The sequence below is a fragment of the Pseudophryne corroboree genome, chromosome 5, assembly GCF_028390025.1.
Source record: "Pseudophryne corroboree isolate aPseCor3 chromosome 5, aPseCor3.hap2, whole genome shotgun sequence".
Taxonomy (NCBI): Eukaryota; Metazoa; Chordata; class Amphibia; order Anura; family Myobatrachidae; genus Pseudophryne; species Pseudophryne corroboree.
Window position 1 is genome coordinate 617,480,416 of NC_086448.1, and position 16,370 is coordinate 617,496,785.

Here is a 16,370-nt window from a genome sequence, read left to right on the forward strand (position 1 = left end):
TCCAGTGGCTACTGACGCCTTGCTGGAATTGAAGTTTCTCGACGTAGTCAGAGCTTTGAAAATTTATGTGGACAGAACGGCTCAGTTTAGGAAAACGGAAGCTCTGTTTGTCCTGTATGCTCACAACAAAATTGGGGCTCCTGCTTCCAAGCAGACTATTGCGCGCTGGATCTGTCATACGATTCAGCAGGCTCATTCTACGGCTGGATTGCCGTTACCGAAATAGGTGAAGGCCCATACTACCAGAAAGGTGGGCTCATCCTGGGCGGCTGCCCGGGGGGTCTCGGCATTACAACTTTGCCGAGCGGCTACTTGGTCGGGTTCAAACACCTTTGTGAAGTTCTACAAGTTTGATACCCTGGCTGATGAGGACCTCATGTTTGGTCAGTCGGTGCTGCAGAGTCATCCGCACTCTCCCGCCCGTTCTAGAGCTTTGGTATAAGCCCCATGGTTCTTGAAGTGACCCCAGAATCCTCTAGGACGTATGAGATAATAGGATTTTAATACCTACCGGTAAATCCTTTTCTCTTAGTCCATAGAGGATGCTGGGCGCCCGTCCCAGTGTGTACTGTATCTGCAGTTATTAGTTATGGTTACACACATGTTGTGTTACGTTTATAGTCAGCCTGTTGCTGATGCTGTTCATGCCGTTGACTTGCGTTGTGTTGAATGCCATGTTGTACGGCGTGCTTGAGGTGTGAGCTGGAATGTATCTCACCTTAGTTTAACAATAAATCCTTTTCCTCAAAATGTCCGTCTCCCTGGGCACAGTTCCTATAACTGGAGTCTGGAGGAGGGGCATAGAGGGAGGAGCCATTTCACACCCCTTTGAAACTCTTAAAGTGCCCATGTCTCCTGCGGATCCAGTCTATACCCCATGGTTCTTGAAGTGACCCCAACATCCTCTACGGACTAAGAGAAAAGGATTTACCGGTAGGTATTAAAATCCTATTTTTTCAGTTACAAATTTGTCCAATCCGTTTTTAAATGCATTTACAGAGTCTGCCATTATTACAAAACTTTATTGCCCTTACTGTGAAGAACCCTTTCCTACGTTGTGTACAGAATTTTCTCTACTCTAGCCTCAGCGAGTGCCCACGTGCCCTATACAGAGTTCTTTTAATAAATAAATCCTATGCTAACTCCTTGTAATGACCCTTTACATATTTGAAGATATTAATATTGTCTCCTCTTAGACGCCTCTTTTCTAGTGTATACATATTTAGCCTAGTAAGCCTTTCCTCTTACTCTAGTGTCTCTAACCCTTTAATCAATTTAGTATCTCGCCTTTGAACTTTTTCGAGTTCCCTGATATCTTTTTTATAATGTGGTGCCCAAAATTGAAATGACCTCTAACAACCACCTCTATCCTTGCAGCAGGTTTTCCATCGGTTTGGTAATCTTCAGATTAATACTGATTAATATTCCTAACCCGTCAAAACATCCAGTTAGCAATGTCTAATACAGGTTGAGTATCCCATATCCAAATATTCCGAAATACGGAATATTCCGAAATACGGAATATTCCGAAATACGGACTTTTTTGAGTGAGAATGAGATAGTGAAACCTTTGTTTTCTGATGGCTCAATGTACACAAACTTTGTTTAATACACAAAGTTATTAAAAATATTGTATTAAATGACCTTCAGGCTGTTTGTGTAAGGTGTATATGAAACATAAATGAATTGTGTGAATGTACACACACTTTGTTTAATGCACAAAGTTATAAAAAATATTGGCTAAAATTACCTTCCTGCTGTGTGTATAAGGTGTATATGTAACATAAATGCATACTGTGCTTAGACTTTGGTCCCATCACAATGATATCTCATTTTGGTATGCAATTATTCCAAAATACGGAAAAATCCGATATCCAAAATACCTCTGGTCCCAAGCATTTTGGATAAGGGATACTCAACCTGTACTACATTTTAAAAAATGGCAGTTTCTAAACACATCGGCTTTACATATATATGACAGTTTTCAAATTACTTGTTAAAAAAAATCCACACCTTAGTACATTTCTTTCCGGGTACCACTTACTATGAGGTTAGAAAGGGAAGAGCCACACATTTTGTAGTTTTTGTGCCACACTTTTTGGCTGTTAAAATGTAAAACATTAACTGACCTGCTGTTTAGTTTTGCTACGCTGACCTTGCCTGTGGTTCTGAAAAATGTATTTACTTTTATTCAAATGTAAAAAGTTTAGTGAAATAATGGTTATAAATTGTAATGCATATTATTTAACAATGTATTTCATACCACTGTTGGTTCCTTACACAACTTGCCCTTTGAGGCACGTGTATTTATAGGCAACAGATGGTATTTTCAATAATAATTCACAAGGATTCTAGGCACTATTAACAATTCTAAGCTATAAACTGGTTTAGAAGCACATCTTCCAGTATTATCAGGACTGGCTGTAAAAAATGTATTGATTAGAAGGAAAGGATGTAGTGCTTGCAGTGCACTTAGGTGCACAAAGGAAGATAAGTGATGGTTATTGATTGGTCAGCAATGAAGCTTCAGGTTTACAGCCAGAATACACAATATACACAAAATCGCCAGATGGGTGAAACTGCAGTGATTGAGTATTTTGCTTTTATTATATTATCATAATCATTCAATTAAAGTAAACCTTTAAATTAACTGTTTCGAAAAAAGGCTTATGGGGAAAATAATTCTTACTTTTTACTAACATTTTATCATTGTCAACATTTAAATAAATAGTATTACAAAAAGTGGAACAGCTCCAAACGCTGTTATATACAGTATGTACACAAATTTCTTTCTGACAGACTCCATAGGTAGGTATCCTCAATTTAAAGAAGACAATTGAACTGCACACACGTTTATTATTCTATTCCATCAGCTTGGTAGTGCAGATAGTCCACAACCGACCTGCATACAAAGCCCTATGTTCCTATAATGGTTTCTTTAGATCTTCATCATCAGTAAATTCAAGCACACTCTTATTTCTTGTCTTACTGGTATATGGTTCACCTCCGATCGATGCCCTATGTTCACCAAAAGGTATATCCCGTTCACGGTGAAGGAGGGTCAAAGATACCTTTTGGTGAACATAAGACAAGAAATCTAGTTGTCTCTTAATTTCATTATCATATATTTCCACATCCCTCAGGACTATGCTCCCCCTTTATCTGCAGGCGTAATAATATTTCTCGAACGTCCTAGTGGATGCTGGGGACTCCGTAAGGACCATGGGGAATAGAATGGGCTCCGCAGGAGACAGGGCACTTTAAGAAAGAATTTGGATACTGGGCTCCTCCCTCTGTGTCCCTCCTCCAGACCTCAGTTTGAATCTGTGCCCGGACGAGCTGGGTGCTACTTAGTGAGCTTTCCTGAGCTTGCTATAAGAAAGTATTTTGTTAGGTTTTTTTTATTTTCAGAGAGATCTGCTGGCAACAGACTCTCTGCAGCGTGGGACTGAGGGGAGAGAAGCAGCCCTACTCACTGAAGATAGGTCCTGCTTCTTAGGCTACTGGACACCATTAGCTCCAGAGGGATCGTACACAGGATCTCACCCTTTGTCGTCCGATCCTGGAGCCGCGCCGCCGTCCCCCTCACAGAGCCGGAAGACAGAAGCCGGTGAAAGAAGCAAGAAGACTTCGAAATCGGCGGCAGAAGACTCCAGTCTTCATTGAGGTAGCGCACAGCACTGCAGCTGTGCGCCATTGCTCCCACATTAAACCCACATACTCCGGTCACTGTAGGGTGCAGGGGGGGGGGGGGGGGGGGCACCCTGGGCAGCAATTAGAGACCTCTTTGGCAAAAGTTTGCATAATATACAGTTGGGCACTGTATAGATGTATGAGCCCCCGCCAAAATTGTACATGAAAGCGGAACAGAAGCCCGCCGTCGAGGGGGCGGGGCTTCTTCCTCAGCACTCACCAGCGCCATGTTTTTTCTTCACATCACCGCTGAGAGGAAGCTCCCCAGTCTCTCCCCTGCAGTTACACGGTAGAAGAGGGTAAAAAGAGAGGGGGGGCACATAATTAGGCGCAAAAATCAATATAAACAGCAGCTACTGGGTTAACATTAAGTTACTGTGTTATTCCTGGGTTAATAGCGCTGGGGTGTGTGCTGGCATACTCTCTCTCTGTCTCTCCAAAGGGCCTTATGGGGGAATTGTCTTCAGATGAGCATTCCCTGAGTGTGTGGTGTGTCGGTACGTGTGTGTCGACATGTCTGAGGTAAAAGGCTCCCCTAAGGAGGAGATAGAGCAAATATGTGTGTGTGAGGGTGTCTCCGTCGATAACTCCGACACCTGTTTGGATATGTGTAATTAAGTGCTAAGGTGAATTTATTGCACAAAAGATTAGAGAACAGACAGGAAATCTACCCATGTCTGTCCCTATGTCGCAGAGACCTTCAGAGTCTCTCAATGCTCACTATCCAAAATAATAAACACTGATATCGACACGGAGGTTGACTCCAGTGTCGACTACGATAATGCAAAGTTACAGCCAAAATGGCAGAAAAGTATTCAATATATGATTATTGTAATAAAAGATGATTTGCATATCACTGATGACTCATCTGTCCCTGACACAAGGGTACACATGTTTAAGGGGAAGAAAGCTGAGGTAAATTTCCCTCCTCTCATGATGAAAAAGAGCGGGAATCTCCAGACAAGAGACTGCAGTTTCCCACAAAGAATTCTCAGGCAGTATCCTTTCCCCACTAGGGCCAGGATAGGATGGGAATCTTCCCCTAGGGTGTCACGTTTGCCCAAAAGGTAGCCCTGACGTAACAGCTATTCTCAGGGATCCTGCAGATAGCGTGCACATTCTGGTACACTACTCAGACCGGCGATTGTGTCGGCATGGGTTTATAGCGCTGTGGCAGCGTGGACAGGTACCTTATCAGCAGAGATTGAGACCCTAATATGTAGATATATATATATGTATATATAGAGATATATATATATTAAAGATGCTGTCTTAAGAGATATATATATATATATATATATAAAACATGCCCAAAGAGACATGAGTATACTGGGTCCTAGAGTCAAAGCTATGTCGATTTCTGCTTGACGTGTCCTGTAGAATATGCAGTGGACAGATGATGCCGACTTTAGAGGCATATGGAAGGCTGAGGATTGTGTGGAGAAGGGTTCTCGGACCTGGTCTCCACAGCTATAGCTGGTAATTCTGATATTTTGCCTTATATTCCTGCACAGCCTAGGAAAGCACGACATTATCAAATGCAGCCTTTCGAACAAAGAAACAAGAAAGTCCGAGGTGCGTCCTTTCTTGCCAGAGGCGGGGGCAGAGGAAAGAGGCTGCACAACACAGCTAGTTCCCAGGAACAGAAGTCCTCCCCGGCCTCTACAAAATATCCACCGCATGTCGCTGTGGCCCCACAGGCGGAGCTAGGCCCGGTGGGGGCACGCCTTCGTAAGTTCAGCCACAAGTGGGTTCACTCCCTGTTAGATCCCTGGGCAATAGATATTGTGTCTCAGGGATACAAGCTGGACTTTGAGAAGATGCCCCCTCACCGACGGCCCTGCCGGCTTCCCCCCACGAGAGGGAAACAGTGTTAACTGCAATTCACAAATTGTATCTTCAACAGGTGGTGGTCAAGGTTCCCCTCCTTCAACAAGGAGGGGGTTATTATTCGACCATGTTGTAGTCCCGAAACCAGACGGTACGGTCAGACCCATATTGAATTTAAAATCCCTGAACATATACCTGAAAAGGTTCAAGTTCAAGATGGAATCGCTAAGAGCGGTCATTGCAAGCCTGAAAGGGGGAGATTTTATGTTGACTCTGGACATAAAGGATGCATACCTTCATGTCCCCATTTATCCACCTCATCAGGCGTACCTCAGAATTGCGGTACGGGATTGTCATTACCAATTTCAGACGTTGCCGTTTGGTCTCTCCACGGCCCCGAGAATATTCACCAAGGTAATGGCGGAAATGATGGTGCTCCTGCGGAAGCAAGGTGTCACTATTATCACGTACTTGAACGATCTCCTCATAAAAGCGAGATCAAGAGAGCAGTGGCTGAACAGCGTATCACTTTCTCTGGAAGTGTAACGGCAACACGGCTGGATTCTATATATTCCAAAGTCGCAGTTGGTTCCTACAGCTCATCTACCTCTCCTAGGCATGATCCTAGACACAGACCAGAAAAGGGTTAATCTCTCGATAGAGAAAGCTCAGGAGCTCGTGACACTGGTCAGGAATCTATTAAAACCAAAACAGGTGTCAGTGCATCACTGCACTCGAGTCCTGGGAAGGATGGTGGCATCATACGAGGCCATTCCCTTCGGCAGGTTCCATGCGAGGACCTTCCAATGGGACTTACTGGACAAGTGGTCCGGATCACGTCTTCAGATGCATCGGTTAATCACCCTATCCCCCAGGGCCAGGGTGTCTCTCCTGTGGTGGCTGCAGAGTGCTCACCTTCTTGAAGGTCGCAGATTCGGCATTCAGGACTGGGTCCTGGTGACCACGGATGCAAACCTCCGAGGGTGGGGGGCAGTCACATAGGGAAGAAATTTCCAAGGGCTGTGGTCAAGTCAGGAGACTTGCCTTCACATCAACATCCTGGAACTAAGGGCCATATACAACGCCCTACGTCAAGCGGAGGCCCTGCTTCGTGACCAACCGGTTCTGATTCAGTCAGACAATATCACCGCAGTGGCTCATGTAAACCGCCAAGGCGGCACAAGGAGCAGGGTGGCGATGGTAGAAGCCACCAGAATTCTTCGCTGGGCGGAGAATCACGTAAGAGCACTGTCAGCAGTGTTCATTCCGGGAGTGGACAACTGGGAAGCAGACTTCCTCAGCAGGCACGACCTCCACCCGGGAGAGTGGGGACTTCATCAAGAAGTCTTCACGCAGATTGCAAGTCGGTGGGACCTGCCACAGGTAGACATGATGGCATCCCGCCTCAACAAAAAGCTACAGAGATATTGCGCCAGGTCAAGAGACCCTCAGGCGATAACTGTAGACGCACTAGTGACACCGTGGGTGTTCCAGTCGATTTATGTATTTCCTCCTCTTCCTCTCATACCATAGGTGCTGAGTATCATAAGAAAAAGAAGAGTGAGAACAATACTCATTGTTCCGGATTGGCCAAGAAGCACTTGGTATCCGGATCTGCAAGAAAAGCTCACAGAGGACCCATGGCCTCTGCCTCTAAGATAGGACTTGTTGCAACAGGGGCCCTGTCTGTTCCAAGACTTACCGCGGCTGCGTTTGACGGCATGGTGGTTGAACGCCGGATCCTAGCAGAAAAAGGCATTCCGGATGAGGTTTTTCCTACGCTGATAAAGGCTAGGAAGGACGTGACGGCTAAACATTATCACCGTATATGGCGAAAATATGTGGCTTGGTGTGAGGCCAGGAATGCCCCTACGGAGGAATTCCAGCTGGGCCATTTCCTTCACTTCCTACAGTCGGGAGTGACTTTGGGCCTGAAATTTGGTTCCATTAAGGTCCAGATTTCAGCTCTATCCATTTTCTTTCAAAAAGAACTGGCTTCTCTTCCTGAAGTCCAGAGGTTTGTAAAGGGAGTGCTGCATATTTAGCCCCCTTTTGTGCCTCCAGTGGCACCTTGGGATCTTAACGTGGTGTTGAGTTTCCTGAAGTCACACTGGTTTGAGCCACTCAAAACCGTGGAGTTAAAATTTCTCACGTGGAAGGTGGTCATGCTATTAGCCTTGGCTTCAGCTAGGCGTGTGTCAGAATTAGCGGCTTTGTCACATAAAAGCCCCTATCTGGTTTTCCATATGGACAGGGCAGAATTGCGGACCCGTCCACAATTTCTGCCAAAAGTGGTGTCATCCTTTCATATGAACCAACCTATTGTGGTGCCTGTGGCTACTCGTGACTTGGAGGATTCCGAGTTACTAGATGTGGCCAGGGCTTTGAAGGTTTATGTAGCCAGAACGGCTAGGGTCAGGAAAACAGAATCTTTGTTTATCCTGTATGCTTCCAACAAGCTTGGGGCGCCTGCTTCAAAGCAAACTATTGCTCGCTGGATCTGTAACACGATTCAGCAGGCTCATTCTGCGGCTGGGTTGCCGCTGCCTAGATCAGTTAAGGCCCATTCCACAAGGAAGGTGGGCTCTTCTTGGGCGGCTGCCCGAGGGGTCTCGGCATTACAGCTTTGCCGAGCGGCTACTTGGTCAGGTTCAAATACCTTTGCAAAGTTCTACAAGTTTGATACCCTGGCTGAGGAGGACCTTGTGTTTGCTCATTCGGTGCTGCAGAGTCATCCGCACTCTCCCGCCCGTTTGGGAGCTTTGGTATAATCCCCATGGTCCTTACGGAGTCCCCAGCATCCTCTAGGACATAAGAGAAAATAAGATTTTAAACCTACCGGTAAATCTTTTTCTCCTAGTCCGTAGAGGATGCTGGGCGCCCGTCCCAGTGTGGACTACATCTGCAAGACTTGTATATAGTTTTTGCTTACTTAAGGGTTATGTTACAGTTTTGATCAGTCTCGGGCTGATGCTGTTTGGTTTCATGCTGTTAACTGGTTCGTATATTCCATGTTGTACGGTGTGGATGGTGTGGGCTGGTATGAATCTTGCCCTTGGATTAACAAAATCCTTTCCTCGTACTGTCCGTCTCCTCTGGGCACAGTTTCTCTAACTGAGGTCTGGAGGAGGGGCATAGAGGGAGGAGCCAGTGCACACCCATATCTAAAGTTCTTTTTAGTGCCCATGTCTCCTGCGGAGCCCGTCTATCCCCATGGTCCTTACGGAGTCCCCAGCATCCTCTACGGACTAGGAGAAAAAGATTTACCGGTAGGTTTCAAATCTTATTTTTTTATTTAAATAGTTTTTATCCTGTCTGCAGCTGAAGTTATTTTGATATAGAAAAAAATATAAATAGACAAAGGTAATGGATATACAGATATAATAAAAGTACAGTGTAGCTGTACAATAACTGGACATTTTCTCTAAAATGTAAAGGTTTCTAAAGGACAGTATTTTTCTATCAGGTTTTCATTTCACTTTATGTGGTGTAGTTACATCCGAAACCATGCTTGCTTTTTCAGGATTCTGAAGGCGTTGAAATTATGCTGGGTGTTTGTGCCAGTGGACTCTTAATATACCGTGATCGGCTACGGATTAATCGGTTCGCCTGGCCGAAGGTTCTAAAAATTTCATATAAGAGGAATAATTTTTACATCAAGATCCGCCCTGGCGAGGTACGTAGAATAAAATAATATGATTATAATTGAGCTTATTGATTATTTATAATTATCTGCCAACATAATATTAATGCAATTTTTAAATATTAATACCTAACACAGAGAAACTTGTAGTTCCATTATTCTGTTATCACTTATCCCTATGCTCCTCACTGGACAGAATACACCAGGCATGGTGAAATGCATAGTTTTTTCAGGATAGAAACAGAAAGTAGCACTTTCTAGAGACAGTAGTGCTGCCTTTTGTTTTTATTAGTTGTATAGTATGTATTTGTGACCATAACATAAGGCAGAATCAAGGAAAAGTTTTGTTCTTCACCTATTCAGTGCCGTGTCGATGTACTGATGTACACCTTTATCAAGGGCTCTTAAAAAGTATGACATTACTCTTCAAAATAACAGCATATTGTGAAAATACACTTCGTTGTACTTTGCAGAAGGGGATAGTGTCATCAGTGCTGAACGAAATCTGCTGGTGTTAATGGCTCCCTGATCCACCGCAAATCTTAGAAGCATCCTCTTTATTCATTTAAATATTTTAAGAGTTTATCTTAAAGTAGTTTTCAGTTTAGCCTCTTTTATGCATTCATTTAGTCATGACTGATATTGGGACTATTACGTGTATTTTCTGTGCTTGGGTTATTTGGTTACATGTCTGAGGTGCACCTAGAAATGCTTTATTCACACTTGTAACTGAAAGGGGCCAAATATCCATCAATGATAATATAAAATAAGACTTTGGGGAAGATGTACTAAGCCTTGTACAGTGATAAAGTGGAGATATAAAGTACCAGCCAGTCAGCTCCTAATTACCATGTTATAGGTTGTGTTTGAAAAATGACAGGAGATGATTGATTGGAACTTTATCTCTCTCCACTTTATCACTCCCCGAGGCTTAGTTTATCTTCCCCTTTATCTTCAGATGATTTTATCTCCTACTTACTAATATCTCATGACTTAATCTTCAACTGTATGCCCTCCCACAAAGCAGTAAATTTACGCTTCAGGTATCATTTTGTAAAGAACCTTAATGTCTCAGATGTGTATTAAGGCTCAATCAAAAGTTCACAGAAAGTAAAGTGAATGAAAAATAAAATAACATTTATTTTGTTGGCCTTTCATCCATGAGTTTGTAGTACTGTATATCAACTTTTGATATACTTAAGAAGGATGACAAGCTCATACCTTCCATTACCAAGATGCCAAAAGTTATATACAAAAAGGCAACAAATTTGAAGTCAACAGTTTACAGCAATTGCTCCCAAATCAGCAGAGAACACTTCTTGGCTCCAAGAAAACAAAAAAGGTTTCTACCATGGCACAAAATGTGTAAGATGCAGAACCACAAAAATGCATAGTTACAAACCAATGACATTATAAATGAAATAAAAATGGCAAGACATTTAAAGATAAAGGGCGGGATGTACAAAGACTGAGGAGTACATTCCACCACACATCGCAATAATACTGAGTACTAACATATGCGATTAGCATTGCAAAGGACAGCTCTTCCAAAAAGAGTTGGCCTTTACGAAGCCGGCACCGCCAGGGGAGGGGGGGTCTCCTGCACCTCCAACCCTGGGGAGCCTCCTGTTAGTGACATCAGCAGCTAGTTCCGGGCTTCTCCTCCTCCTTCCTGCAGCCGGAAGGTGAGTCCGGACAGATGGCTATTTTGCTGTGAGAGGAGATTGGGGGATCCTGAAGTGCACCAGGAGGCTGTCAGCATAGGAGTTTAGGGGGCTAGAGTAAGCGTTGCTAGGCGGCTGAGGAATCAGGATTCGGAAAGACGTCCATAGGCTTCAATGGGGTAATGCCAGCAAAAGCTAGCATTACCCTCCACATTGGTAAGCGGGCGTCCAGTCTTAGTACTTATGAAAATGCCATAAATACCTCCAAAATTGGGTTTTTACTGCATTTTTCCTTCAGTACAACTCACCCATCATTTATTTACTTGAGTGCCCTTGTGGCCTACAATATGTAGGAAGAACCACAAGGGCTCTGAAAACAAGAATAGTAGTACATATCCACAATATTAAAAACGTTATGGACACCCATAGTATTTACTAAGGTGTGGATTTATAGAAGTGGAAATGTTGCACATAGCAAACAATCGGGTCCTACTTAATTTATCTAGCACCTTCTTCAAGATATTAGCTGGAGTCTGATTGGCTGGTATGGGCAACATCCCCACTTCTATAAACCTGCACCTTTAGTAAATATAACAACAATGTCTTGGCACATTTTTATGAAAAGCACAACAAATATATATTTGACCTAAAATTCATGGGAATAAAAAAACAGAAGTACCCATTGAGAGTAGGAGACAGAGTTGCAAGTATTTCCTGGGAAGAAGCAAAAGGATATAACTTTACATACCATTGCTTTATATTAATTTAGGCACTTTTTTATAGTTGAGGAATGCAGATAACCCTTTTTCACAAACACATTTTGCCTAATATAGATGCTTGAACACCCAAGGTATAAGTTCCTATAGACCACATCCACCTTATGCAGATAAGAATGTAACCTTGTTTAGTTTGCATATATTCCTCTTTGCATGCATGTCTTGCTTATTTTTAAAATGTGCTATACCGTATTATTTTAATCAGCCGTAGAGTGTCTCCAGCAGTCGCTCATGCTGGCATTAAATGAACATGCCCAGTGCTGTAATTGGTATTGAGTAAAACAGGAACCCTGGGACAGTGTGAATGTAGCTCAATACTTACCCACAGCTATCATAATAAGCCTCTAGGACAGCGTGCAAACTATAATTAAGCTTCACCATCGTGAATGCATTAAAGAAATCTAATTTCTTAGTGGAACGCCACAATATCACATAGCACATGATAAAAGTGCAATTTAATAAGCATCAATAAATAGAAACACAAAATCTCACTATGCCAAAATTGTTTATGTAATTACCGTGTGCTAATTACTGAAGAAAACCCACAGTGAGATACAAGCAGAATCGTGTGTTGCTATGGTTAGCCAATGCCTGCTATTAAAAACCGCCAGCTAATACAACACCCCAAGACCCTGAAGAAGCTCCTGATAGGGGAACACAGATGTGTTGGTCTGTACACCTCTCACTGCACATCCACTAGAGACAGCTACAGCCTGAACTCAGAAGTGCCTTCATCCTCCCAGATTTCTCAGCCACCCGGCAGAAGACACAACTGTAGAGATGAATCAAGGCTTAGGGGTCTATTTACTAAGCCATGGATGGAGATAAAGTGGACGGAGATAAAACATAGACATTTTCTTACTCTGAGGTCCATTTACTAAGCCTTGGATGGAGATAAAGTGCACGGAGATAAAGTACTAGTCACTCAGCTCCTAACCGCCATGTCACAGGATGGGTTTGAAAAATGGCAGTTAGGAGCTCATTGGCTCGTACTTTATCTCCGTGCACTTTATCTCCATCCAAGGCTTAGTAAATGGACCTCAGAGTAAGAAAATCGGGACTCACAAAGCTGAGAGAATAAGAATACATTGGGAAAGGTGCTGTGTGTACAAGCACTTGACTCATTATCAGTGACTGTGCTCTTACAAGGAAACAGCTGAGGTTGATACCCAGCCTGCTATTTTTACTGTGACTGCAATCAGTCCTGAGGGTAACTGTACCACATATATTGGAGCCTACTAATACAGACTGCTCCAAACCAGATTGTTGCTCTCACGGTGACTGCAGCTACAGGACAAAAGTCCTCAAAGTGCTTACATTGCTGGAGCATATAACTACACGCTGCTCAGAAGGAAAGCCCCATTCAGAAAGACATACTATAGTAACAAAACCAATATTATCAATTCATCAATACATCAATATATGGTGAGGAAAGAAGTATTTTATGTGAAACTATCTTATATGCATCTAGTTTGAGTTTCATTTAATAAATATAACTTTTACATACAATTCTGCCATTTAAATTACATAAGTTTACATTTACATAAGGATGCCGGGATACCACAAGTGTTCAATTAAAAATAATGTAATGTCTGTAAATAATTGCTCACATTCTCGTTTTCCATTGAGGCGTTGTACACCAATTTAACCATACCAAATAGACTTTATTGTATTAATGTATTTTATTTGTCTTCCTTTCAGTTTGAACAGTTTGAAAGCACTATTGGGTTTAAGTTGCCAAACCACAGGGCTGCAAAACGTTTATGGAAAGTGTGTGTTGAACATCATACTTTCTTTAGGTATGTTCTATTAGTTTTTGTGATATTTCATGTAGCTGTTTTGCTTTTTATTTATATTAAGTATAGTTTAGTATTATTTGACTGGTTTATAACAATAGGGTCTGTTTACAATTGCTAATAATGACTGTTATTTTCAGCATACTTGCCTATTCCCAGAGCGGCCAGGAGGCTCTTGAAAAGTGGGCACGTCTCCTGTAGCCGGCTTACACCCGCCCACACCCCACCACAGAGCCCACTCACCCCTCACAAACTTCGGCTTGTGAATGAAACATGGGCAGTGCAATGATGCGATATGCTCTTAATCATGTCATCGTAGCCCCTCTGCTCGCTTTACAATTCCAGTAATATGGGTATTGTATATTGGGGGGGCACGATGATATGATCATCTCCACGCCCCCAGACCGCCCCCTATTCCGGATCGATGCCCACTATTGTGCCGGCCTGGCTGCTCCCACCCGGAGGGGGGCAGTCAGAAAGTCGGCAAGTATGGTTTACAGCATTGGTCCTAATATTTTTATCCAGAAGTATCACACATTCTTTACAGACAAAAACATAATCTAACATGTATCAAATATAACTGCATTTACTGAGCGGGGGTTTAAATATTGTACAGATTGACTGTCTCATGTCCGAAATGTTTGGGCCAGAAGTATTTTTGATTTCTGACTTTTTGGAATATATGCATACCATAATGAGATAGCTTGGGAATGGGACCCAAGTGTAATTACCTTATACACATAGCCTGAAGGTCATTTTACAAGTGTCTACGACGCACGCGTGTCCCATTCGTTCCCTGCGGGGCGCACATAGTCGCAGACGGAGCCACGATAAGTGTGGCTCCATCTGTATGTAATAATTTTGTGTATGAAACAGTTTGTGTACATTGAACCATTAGAAAGCAGATGTGTCACTATCTCAGTCACACACATAGACACAAAAAAAATGGTGGAATTTAGAATATTTCGATATCAGATTTTCAGATATGGGAGACTCAACCTGTGTCTTTCCTTAGGATTGTCAGCAGTGAAACTACTTTGGTTCATGAATACCATACATCTGTAGTTGCTATTTACTTTTAGTGCTAGGTGTATCTCATATCTATTCAAATATGTTATCCTCTGATTTCCAGAGATAATAGATGGCATTGGTTCACACACAGGGTGGGATGTACTAAAGAAAAATGCGGCAAAAACTCTGTCAGGTTTTTAGGTCATATGCAACTAGTATCAATGCAGAATATGACTGCTGTCTTAGTACATCCCGGCCACAAAATGGAGAAATGCTTCACTTATACCAATCACCTCACAGTCCAGGACCATTGTCGTACACATTACAAATACCTCTTTAGCCAGCAGAGATGTCTTTCTCTGATTATATATATAAGTATATTTTGATGTTTCTGAACTTAAAATCATTATTTATAGGTTACTGCTGCCAGAGGCACCTCCCAAAAAATTCCTCACCTTAGGATCCAAGTTCCGCTACAGTGGGAGGACTCAAGCGCAGACGAGAAGAGCAAGTGCTCTAATCGATCGACCGGCACCCTATTTTGAACGTTCTTCAAGCAAGCGCTACACAATGTCCCGAAGCTTAGATGGGGGTAAGAATCTTGCTTTTACATTAAACAGTAACTGGATAGTAAGAGATGATGCCACAGCCCATTTTATGTTGCACAGTGTAATTACAATTGGAAATGCAGCAGCTGTTAACATTTTAGAAACCGTTTATATTGTACATAATTAAATGAACAAAGGACTCCCACACACGACTCCCACGCCTTACATTGTGGGAGAATGTAGTCATACTTGGTTTCAACTTGAGTGTAAGAAAGGTATATATTTTGGTTAGTTGATTTTGTCATTGCACCAAATGTGTTTATGTGACTTCTGATGTTCTTTTTTATATTACAGTAACAGATACTGAAAATACACATATTTTAGTTGTGAAAAAAATATGTTTCCAATGTGGGGTGATCAAAAACAGTAAGGTGCCGGTATAAGTTGCTGCAAGGCAGACTCATACACATAGATGTGTCCTCTTACATCCTTGCTACAGTCACATTAAACAGCCCTAGAAGTTGCACCATGCCGTGGCGGCACTCAGTAGTGCTGAGCGTCCTTTTTTGCGCTTTTCTGCGAAAATGCATCTTAGACGCAAAGTAATGTATGTAATACGACGCACAAGCAGCTTCTGCTGATTAAAATGATCTGCAGCATGTATATATTGTGTGTGTGATTGTGGCTCTGTCTGCATCTGAAATGCATAACATTTTGCGTGCAAATATAGTCGCAGTCATACACAGAATATAGGCATGCTGCATACTGTATCATTTTAATCAGCAGAAGCTGCTTGTTTTTATTCCTATTACATTACTTTGCATCATAAGACGCATTTTCGCAGGAAAAAAACCACAAAAAACTGAGTCACACGGCACTCACGCGTTATGTGTAATGCGACTTGTAGCGCATGGAGCAAAATGTAAGAGGACACATCTCTATGACTATAATAAGGACTAACCCAAGCCCTTCAGTGAGATATATGTATTTTCATCACCTCTGCATTCTTTTAGCTGTAAAATGTCTTCACTGTCTACGATCTTCTCCCGTTTTCATGTTCCTTGGTGTCTTAATGACCTTATATTCCATTAGATTTTTTCCCAAAATAAAATAGAAGGCATATTTAATAGCTTGTTATGTAAGCCAGTTGCACAAATGTATTACACTTTATTTATTAACAAATAAAGTGTTGGCTGTCACTTTTTCTTATTTCCGGGTAAGTCGTCCCTTGATAACTGTTCCATGGTGCAGTTGGCAGTATCACAGCCCTGTGCCAGTCTGTTTGGAGGGGTGGTGGTGCTATAAACTACATATTGGAGGTGGTTGTAAACGGATGGCTTAGCTGAAAATTTGAAGCTGTGTTACAGCCTGTATTACCTTTGGATGTATCACTGGCTGCCATCACATCA

General features: G+C 42.5%; 1 protein-coding gene across 14 annotated transcripts in view; it reads left to right on the forward strand.

Moving 5' to 3' along the window:
• EPB41L3 (erythrocyte membrane protein band 4.1 like 3) overlaps positions 1-16,370 on the forward strand; it is a 346,176-nt gene that overhangs the window by 246,707 nt on the left and 83,099 nt on the right. For all 14 annotated transcript variants that reach the window (XM_063923517.1, XM_063923521.1, XM_063923520.1 and 11 more), the window contains exons 9-11: positions 9,047-9,199; positions 13,308-13,405; positions 14,830-15,005. In XM_063923517.1, coding sequence (XP_063779587.1) covers positions 9,047-9,199; positions 13,308-13,405; positions 14,830-15,005 — 427 coding nt within the window. The remainder of the gene's footprint in view (positions 1-9,046; positions 9,200-13,307; positions 13,406-14,829; positions 15,006-16,370) is intronic.